The sequence below is a fragment of the Sminthopsis crassicaudata genome, chromosome 1 (genome assembly GCF_048593235.1).
Source record: "Sminthopsis crassicaudata isolate SCR6 chromosome 1, ASM4859323v1, whole genome shotgun sequence".
NCBI classification, from domain to species: domain Eukaryota; kingdom Metazoa; phylum Chordata; class Mammalia; order Dasyuromorphia; family Dasyuridae; genus Sminthopsis; species Sminthopsis crassicaudata.
The window spans coordinates 272,340,434-272,350,321 of NC_133617.1; the positions used below are offsets into that span (position 1 = coordinate 272,340,434).

Consider the following 9,888-nt stretch of genomic DNA (forward strand, 5'->3'; position numbering starts at 1 on the left):
TATTTCTAAAAGTGATAATTCAGGTAGATTTCTATCACTTAAAATCTTTTGCAATTGATTAGCTAAAAATACTGAGTTCTATAATATGAAATGCTTGGAATTAATAACCCTGGTATAAAATATAATACTAAATAACTGAAATTATAAATAAAGGTTCTAAAAGATTCAGGTATAATTGAATTTGTTCTGATCTAGTTGTAAGTAAATTTTAGTTATTTATCATTAAACTCTTAGTTATTTATCATTAAACTCTATCAGCAAACATTTTAGTTGTGTGGTTTTAAGTTTCCCAATTGTTATTTGTAATGCATATACATAAAATCTATGTGAATGCATAGCTATCATGTTATTTCATTAGTATTATTACTAATAATTGCCATAGTACATCAAGATAAATTTTAAATTGTTTTTGAGAAAGAACTAAAAGTACTAAAAAAAAAATGTTAAGTAAAAATCTTTGGGTGATTTTTTTAGAAGGTCTGATAAATTTTATTTGTTAGTTAATTTATTGCAACAACTTGAGAGTACTGACAATTTTAGCAAGCTCTACTATAATTAATGAGACTTAGTCATTTGGGATGAACCTTGAATATTCTTTTGAGCTTCAGTCCTAGGTTTATTATGTTCTTGAGTCAACCTTAAATTAGCCCTTCAAGAAAAATGCCAGTAGCTCAATGAGAGTGATATCTTAGATCTATGGCAAGTGAATATCCTGGGAATAAAGCTAGGAGGGCAATTTGGGGAAGGCTAAGGTTGGACTGTCTTAATTCATTTTTCCATCTGCTTGGTTCCATGTACTTGGCTACATATAATCATTCTAAACCTTGGGCATAGGCCTTTAAGATCAGTATTGATGGGTTACATTCATGTCCCTTATTAAAGCAAATATCTCTAACCAGGGCAAGGTAAATTATAATTTTTTGTGATGAATCTCATATTATTTTCAATGTGAAGAAACAGTCAATTTTTGTCCTCTATAATATGTAAGCCTTAATAATTGAGTCCACCCAAAGCTATGATTATTGGAACTTGCTATTTAAAACCTTATGGGATTATAATTAATATTATTATGAGACTGAATGTAAGTATGATCATCAATAAATGCTATTAGACCAATGATTCATGTAATTCTGCAGGGACTGACATCTTTGAATTACAGATGGAGTTCTAATGTGATAAACTGGGAAAATAACTTTTGGCCTGGGCTAAGGTAGTTGGCTCCTGACTTGATTTCCCTATTATGACAGTTCCTTTTGAATGGAAAGTATTTCATCATTAATTGAAACCAGACAATGTAAAAATTAGGATATTTGATTCTTAACATATGACAGACCAATGAAATGGACAATTTTATTTTTTAACTATTTGTTTCTTCCTTATATGTCTCTTTTCTGTTAGATCTACTTGCCAAAGGGAATCGCCCCCCCCCCCAGCTCCTGTAAACATCAGTCTATCTTCTTCTTCCCCTCCCATTGTTTTCCATCATAAACCTCATTTATGTCAAAACCCTTGATGAAGCATTTATCATATCACTGAAGAGATTTCTCAAAAGAATCAAAGGGGGAATAAGAGAAATGAGTACTTTCTATATCATAAATAACTCATTATTAATTAGGATGTAGGCTTTTTAATTTTCTCATTCATGGACCAATGCTATAGCCCAGTCAGCCGATCTCTGAAGGGGTACAAGCTCATCAAAGTTGGTCAGGACTATATTCAACTAAGAGACCTTACAGATAACTGAAGTGTGCACAGACTCTTAATCTAGCTGAATTCTTGAGTAGAGGGAATAAGCCCATGTTCTTGGACTTTCACTGGATCTTTCACCCAGTTTATGAAGGAAAAAACTGATCAAAGTGGTCTGGGTGATGATAGATTCCCCTGTCCAGGTTGCTGGAGGCAGGTAAGTCTCATGATTAAGCCAAATTTTCAGTAAGAGGAGCTGAAAATATTTAGTCCACTTCCTCATTTAAATGTTCGCTAGTCAGGACGAGTTTCTTATGTCAGGGAAGTTCCCTTTCTTACTTTCTTTTTTTAAATAGCTTTTTATTTTTCAAAATATATGGAAAGATAGTTTTAAACATTCACTCTTGCCAACTCTGTTACAAATTTTTTTCCCTCTTTCTCCACTCCCCTCCTCTACATTGCAAGTAATCCAATATAGGTTAAATATGTATAATTCTTCTAAACATATTTCCACATTTATAATGCTGTGTAAAAAAAAAAAAAAAAAAAAAAAAAAAAAAAACAGATCAAAGGTAGGGGGAGGGGACATGGGAAAGGGAAAAAAAGAGCAAGCAAACAAACAACAACAAAAGATCAAAATATTATGCTGTGAAAAACATTCACTCTCCATAATCCTCTCTTTGGATGTGGATGGTTCTTTCCATTATAAGTCTATTGGAATTGCTCTGAATTACCTTATTGTTGAAAAGAGCTAAATCCATCACAACTGATCATCACATAATATGGTTGCCGCTGTATATGATGATTCCTCTTAGCTTCAGTTTATATATGTCTTTCCAGGCTTTTCTGAGATCAGCCTGTCCAACATTTCTTATAGAATATTATTCCATGACTTTCATATACCATAACTTATTCAGCCATTCTCCAACTGATGGACATCCATTCAGTTTCTAATTCCTTACCACTACAAAAAGGCCTGATACAAACATTTTTGCACTTGCAAATTCTTTCCCCCTTTTCATGATCTCTTTGGGATATAGAACGAGTAGAGACACTGCTGGATCAAAGAGTATGTACAGTTGTATACCCTTTTGGGCATAATTCCAAATTGTTCTCCAGAATGATTGGATCAGTTTACAACTCCACCAACAATATAGTTCCCTTTCAAAAAAAAATATTTAAGCCATTTACTTTCTCCATTAAGGGTCTTTGGTTACTGAGAAAAACTACTGAACACTAATTTATGGATTATTAGTATAACTAATTAGTGAATTAATTATTAATTATCCCCAAACTCTTGTCACATCTAGTGAAAATAGAGATCAGAATAGATGGGTTTTTTTTAATCCTTTCTTCTCAGCAGCATATAGAAAAAAAGCACTCTGGCTCACAAAGTTCTTAAATATGTTCTTGCAACTCTCTCTTCTATCTCCCTAATTTTCCTTTGTTCATTACTAAGTCTTTCTTATAAATAAACACATCTTAGTTTATAATTAGAAAGCAGATTCTCATTTTCTAGTTATAATCAAAATAAATTTTATTTATACCACAATCACTTCTCCAGTTATTAACCTAAAAAGTTGCCCAGCTTTTTAATGCTTCTTGTTCAGATTACTGGGATATACAGTAGTCTTCATTTACTCTAATATTCTATGTCCTATCCTAAGCAAATCAACATGCTATCTCATACCTGAATCAGACAACTCTAAAACTGATTTTTCTTATGACTCTAAGACACATTCACACCTTATGCCCAATTGCATTGTCCAAACAGACAATTTGGCAGTTACTTTTTCTCAGAAGTAAACATTTCATTATTCATGAAAGTCAACTCAAAAAAAAATTGCATTCATACTTAAATTTGTAATATATATTCACTGAAACATCTCTCTTATCAAAGTATGTGTGGAGAGGGAAAATGAGTGGGAAAGTAGGGGAAAACAACTATAGGCATATTCAAACCTTTAACCAAAAATTCCCTGTACTTTCCACCCCAAGCTTATATCTGTTTTTTAATATATAAACAATACCCTTTTCCTGACACCTGAATAATCTATTATCTGTTTCCATTTTTTATAGTACAATACATTAGTTAGCTTTCTACCTCCATGTTCTTCAGTCTCACTCCAATCCCCATCAATAGCTGTAATGGAGCTTATACCCATATGGTATAACCTTTATATAGCCTTATGGAGCAATCTTTATAATCTATTTAGATATTTCTGTTATTCACTTTATCATGTTTCCCCCACCTACTCCTTCATATATATGTGTGTGTGTGTGTAAATATATGTATGTATGTATATATGTACATATATACACATATGTATACATATATAACATTAGTGCTTCGTCAAATACTTATTCATCTTATATAATAATAAATTAAATAGCACTTAGAATAAACTACTTTTCCCACTATCTCTCTAATAGATTTTAGATATAGTACTGATATATTCTGTTGTGGGGGGAAATGTAGATTCTTTGTTGAAAAGCTGAAGATGAATTTTCCTAAATCTCAGAATAAATAATATATCTTGGCTGAAAATTAAAATTATCTTCAAAATACACAACTTGCAAGAAGGCATGTTTTAGGACTTTCTTTTTTTTTTAATAACTGAAAATGGACAGTCATCTGTTAAAAAAAAAAAAAAAAGTTTCCCTCAAATTTATTCATTTACAGAAATCAAGACATTTCGGCCAAAGTCTAATAAGTAGGCCTAACTACTGCCAGTATTTCAAACAAAATTGTTGAGAGTGGAAGTGCAGGAGAGGAGAGACACTGCCTAAGTAAACAAGAGGATTTTTGTTCGAACTTCTAATCCAGTTTCAAGTTTACATAGAGGAAAAGTTTACAAAACATGTAATTCTAAAGAAGAGATGTGTTTGAGTCTTCAATACCAGAAGAGGTCTAATCTTTATTTCTTGTATTTTCTTCAAACACTTCCCTAGCAAAGGAAGGGAATTTAGTTATCAGAATCCATCCCACTTTTCTGCCCCACCCTAATCTTAGATGAAGTTTTGAGGGAAATATACATTTTTGTCAGGGGAGGCAAATGTCTAATTGAAGTTTACAATTTCTTGACTTAAGACAGCTGATACTGGAATAGCTTCAGCATTAGGTCCCAAAATATAATATTTAGATTTGTTTTGAGAAACAGAACACATCTTTGTCGTTATACACCATCCTAAAAGATATCAAAGTCCAGCTGTAAGATTGGATACCTGCTGTCATCCCAGAGAGTTCTTTTCTGGAATATAAGGTCACAATAGCATTGTTCATATGATAATGAACAGGGCTGTTATGAAAACACTTGGCAGAGGGTTAGAGGGAGAGGGCTAGAGAGCGGCAGAGACAGGGAGGTGAGTGTAGCCATGAAGTGTCTGGAGAGAAGGCTGAATAAAAAGAGTCTTTTGTTCTGTTAACCCAGAGACAGGAAAAAAGATTCCAGCGGCGTTAACTAACTCCAGCTGCAGTCAGCTTGAGTTAGGCTGGTGGGATCTCCCTCTTACCTCCTCCTCCTCCCTCTCACCCCCAGAGCCAGGAGTAGTAGAACCGTGGCGAAGGCCAAGCCAGGCAGGCAGAGTAGATGCTTCAATAGCCACTGAAGCCAGGAAGGACCCATGGTTTTCCCTTCCGCTGTGTGTACTCCAGCAGTGATCAGGAATCTCAGAGGTGAATGTAGCAGTCGGGATCTGAGAGAACCAGGCGGTGGTTAGCTCTCAGGGGCGGTCCCGCTCTTTTCTCGCTAGGGGAGGAGCGAAAGAGTACCCAAAAGTTTCCTCCCGTTTCAAGGCTTGAGGCTGTCCCCCAGAAAGCACCGGACTTGGTTGGCTGGGGATGTGCAGCTGGTTCTGCTGTTAATTGTCCCAGGCTCAAGAGCTGCTGAAGTCAAGAAGTTTCTGGGTTTCCATCCCAGGTAGCCTGGAACTCACTCGCCTGCCCCACCACCTGAAGCTGAGGAGTTAAACTCTGAAAAGATCAAGTTCCCTCCTCTGGCTCCAGAGGTACAGAAGAAGCCAACAAGAAACAGAAGCAGATAGAGAGAGCAGACGTGCTTAGTTCTGATTTACAGACCGGATGAACCCTGAGGGGCTCTGAAGAATTGGATTTCACTTATGAGAGAGACAGTCACAAGTTGCTTTCCACACTGGGGAGAATTGATTTCTCACCGCACCTCTAATGCTTAATAGTTATAATCAAGGAGAATGCTTTATATTTAATAATCACTCACACTTGTTGTCTTATTTGGATTCACAGGAATCCTCTTTTTAAAAAAATCAGAGCAAAACATTATCCCTATTTTTTAAGGAAAAAAAAAAAGGTTCAGAGAGGTTGTTAACGGCTGGAAATCACTCCTGAGACTATTTAGTAAGAGGCATTGATGGACTAGTCCTTCCATCACCATTCTCCCCAGCCCTCCACCCGGTCACCATCACTACCACCCCGTCTACCCTCCCCACCCCACCCCAGATCTCCTGATTCTTAGTCTATACAAGGGTATACATTTTTTCAATTAAAAGAGAAAAAAAAATCTGTCTTGGGAAGAAAAAATCAAACCCGCCAAACCTGGGTTTCATTTTCAACTACCATTTGTTACATAGACAAGTTACAACTTCTTTGAAGACAAGTTTCTTCATGTGTGAAATGAAGAGGTTGAAAGGTAGTGAAAAGAGCACTGGCTTTGGAGTCAGAAAACTAGGTTTTCGTTATTTTCTGTTACTCTATCTGTGGAATCTCCTCAGGGAAACATTTATTCGTTCCTGCCCTTAGTTTCACTCTCTGAAAAGAAGGATCCCTTTCACCTCTGATCTATGATTCTTTGGGTATCTAAAACGTTTGCTTCAGGTTCTGGGCAAGTTTCTTCCTGCCTGATAATCGAATCACCAGGATATGTGGGGGAATGAGATGAGTTTGGGAGTTTTTCTGAGCTCATTCTCCAAGGTGGTGCAATTTTAAGAAACTCTGTCATAATAAAGCTGATGCACTTCTGGATCACTGCAGAGAGTTATTGTTCTTTTGTTGGGAAAAGGAACACAGCCTCTTATTGCTAAATTGAATTGTCATCATTTATATCTGAAATAATAAAGATGAGGTTGATCTACTTTGTCTTGGGAAGTGAGGGGTTCAGAGAAACGAGAATTTCATAGGGTCTTAATCTGACTACAAGTTCTTTGAAAGAAGGGGTGGGGGTTCATATCTACTCATTACCTACACTGCCTAGCCATTACTTGCACATAAGTAAGTCTTTATTAAGTACTTATTGAATGAAATAATTTATTAAATTAATAATTTAGTGTAAAATTTCCTCTGGATTAACTCCTGAGAAGACATTTGAAAGAAGAAATAATGTGGCTATAGTGTAAGGTAGCTAAGATGTATTTTGTGGGAATTTAAATTTTGAGAAAGCTGAATTATACACATTCTTAGTTCATTTCTCCTTTGGGAAATCCCAGAAATTTGAGAGGCTTAAGGTTAATAATCCTAAAATAGCTCTTCAGTGTCACTGACACAGTTCACAGCCTCTATTTTCTCTCTTGTTAAAGTTTTTGGTTGCATCTTTATATGCTCCCTAGAAGATATAACCAAAAATTTTGAGTTCTTCCTCTTTCTTATAATATCACAGAAATGCCAAGTGCCAGTGTAGCATTTGAACAATCTGATTTCTTATTCCCAATTGCAGGGCATCAACCTTGTCATCAGGACCACACTGTTGTTTTGGTGGGAATCTCAAATACAATCTCTCTGTTTTATGCACACACTTAGGAAAATACAAAGGCATCTAGTTCCAGGCCTGAAATCAGGAATCTATCCTGGAGGCCAGGAGGATTATCCAGCTCCACAAAACTCAGAACAAGGAGAAATGTCTTAAAATCCAAATTTTTTTTTCCTATTTGTATAAAGAAATGTATTCAGGTACTTACTAACTGTGTAACCCTGGGAAAATCAGTAATATTTGCCTCAGTCCCTCTTCTATAGAATGAGCTGAAGAAGAAAATGGCAAACTACTCCAGTATCTTTGCCAAGAAAACTACAAATGGGGTTACAAAGAGTGATACAACTACAAAAAAAAAAAAAATTAAGCAATAGGGAAAGGGAAATAAATGCTGGAACATTTGCATCTGACTCATTTCTTTTTTTTTTTTTTTTTTTTTTTTTTTTTTTTTTTTTACAAAAGATTCCCCTGAGGTCTGGAAAAACTTCCAGTTTATCAGGCCTAAGATTTATTGTTAACCCTCTAAGCCTTAAGCATATTTTCTTTTGCCTGTTTTTCCTTTCCTCCTCCCTTATCATTTTTTTGGAGAAGCATATACATCTGGACATTTCTGTACTCATGTCTCTATACCTTTGCACAGGCTGATCCCCTATTCGTGATATATATTGCCTTCATACTACAACCTCTAAAAATCCCTAGTTCTTTTCAAAATTCATCTCAAGCATTACCTTCAGGTCTTTCCAGATCTCTAGTGTCTTCCCTCTTCCATATAAACAAATGTACATACACAAGATTTATATATGTGTATGTTTATGTGTATATTGACTTTGGATTGATTGGTATCTTCCAAGGAAAGAACTTCCTATCTTAGATGATCACCAATTACTACCTGCCTGTGACCTGAGGGATAACAACTAAGTCAAAGTAAGTTTTCTTTCCTCCTCATAAGATACCAGGTAGTACTCTACTCCAAGAAGTATCTTGACTCTAAGCCAGAACCTAGCCTAATTGAAATCCTAAAGCTAATGTCATTATTAACATAAAGCAGTGATATAATCATGAAGAATGAACCCAACAGTCCCAATGACAATTTGTTGTAATCAATGGATTCCAAGTCCTTAAAACAATTTCTTTCATATCACAAGCTATTCCTTCCTGCCATTATCTACAAACCACCATAACTACATCTTTGCATATCCTACCCCTTTTCATACTGAGGGGGAATGTCTCCTTGCTCCAGGTGTTAGTTAAACAGTAAAATAGTGGATTATTGAGCTCCCTAAGACTCAGGACAGGAAGGAGAAATATCTTAAAATCCAAATTTTGGATTTTTTTTTCCTACTTGTGCATAAAGAAATGTGCAGATTGAGCAGATGAGTAAAGGCCTTGTTTGTATGGGAATATCAATATTCATAGAAGTGGGATTCTCAAGGAATCAAAGTGAAAAAGCTTGGTAAAATCCTGCCAGTTGAGTCCACAACTGAGAGATGAGGCTCAATTTAAAGAATGGAACAATTATGGGAAAAGATAAAGAAAAAAAAATTGGCCAGTTTAAGGATGGAATTTTGGTTATTTTAGTCTGATGCATATTTTATAATTAAGATCTATAGCCCAAGTTAGGATTTTCAGCAAGGTCGAAAGGACTTTCAAACAATTGTCCCTCATTATCTTAGGGAAAAGACCAAAACACCCTTGATGGTAAAAAATAGAAAGTGAAATTTAGAAAAACCTGAGGACCTGAGGACCCACCTTCAGACATGTATCCTGTTTACCTACCTCCATTATCTCCAGAGCTCAGAATACTCATGGATAATGGAGTATGATAGTTACAATGTGGGTCAGCTTGATGGGCACAGAGGATAGAGTACTGGACCAGAAGTCAGGAAGTCCTGAATTCAAATCGAATCTCAAAAACTTAGTAGCTATGTGATCCTGGGTAAGTTTTTAATTGTATTTGCCTCAATATTCTCAACTATAAAAATAAGTTGGAGAAGGAAATAGCAAACCACTCCGATAATTGCCAAACAAAACCCTCTAGGTAAGAAAAGATTTTAGATAAGCTACCATATGGGAGACAAAGAACACCATCCACATAAAGGTGGAGGAATAAACTTGACCAAACCTCTGAAAGTATGAGTTATCATCATGGAAGGTAGCTCTGGTTCAGCCTGATAGCCTGGTTCATTACAATGGAGAGAGCTCACTGCAAGATCCTTGATTCCGTATTAACATTGAGCACTGACATATGCTTAGGACCTCTGCTGAAATGTCCCCCTGAAGAGTGGACACAAGAATCAGTAGAATGAGCAGAACCATCCTGCCATGTGCATAAGTAGAACATGTGCAGGCCTATATTTACTTAACCTAAGTTGGTGACATTTATCTATATTTAGTCTATTAGCTTAACCACTGTGGGATTGATTATCTAAAGCCTGAAGGCCTAAGTCAGAAACCTTCCATTCCAGTCTCTCCGGATAGTAACAAT

General features: G+C 35.8%; 1 protein-coding gene across 2 annotated transcripts in view; it reads right to left on the reverse strand.

The window, feature by feature from the left end:
- The window catches only part of CYP7B1 (cytochrome P450 family 7 subfamily B member 1), a 249,482-nt gene extending 243,645 nt beyond the window's left edge, over positions 1–5,837 (reverse strand). The window contains exon 1 of one of the 2 annotated variants that reach the window (XM_074278778.1): positions 5,200–5,837. In XM_074278778.1, coding sequence (XP_074134879.1) covers positions 5,200–5,312 — 113 coding nt within the window. In that variant the 5' untranslated portion in view covers positions 5,313–5,837. The remainder of the gene's footprint in view (positions 1–5,199) is intronic. The other variant, XM_074278777.1, reaches the window with a different exon arrangement.
- Between the last annotated feature and the right edge of the window lie 4,051 nt (positions 5,838–9,888).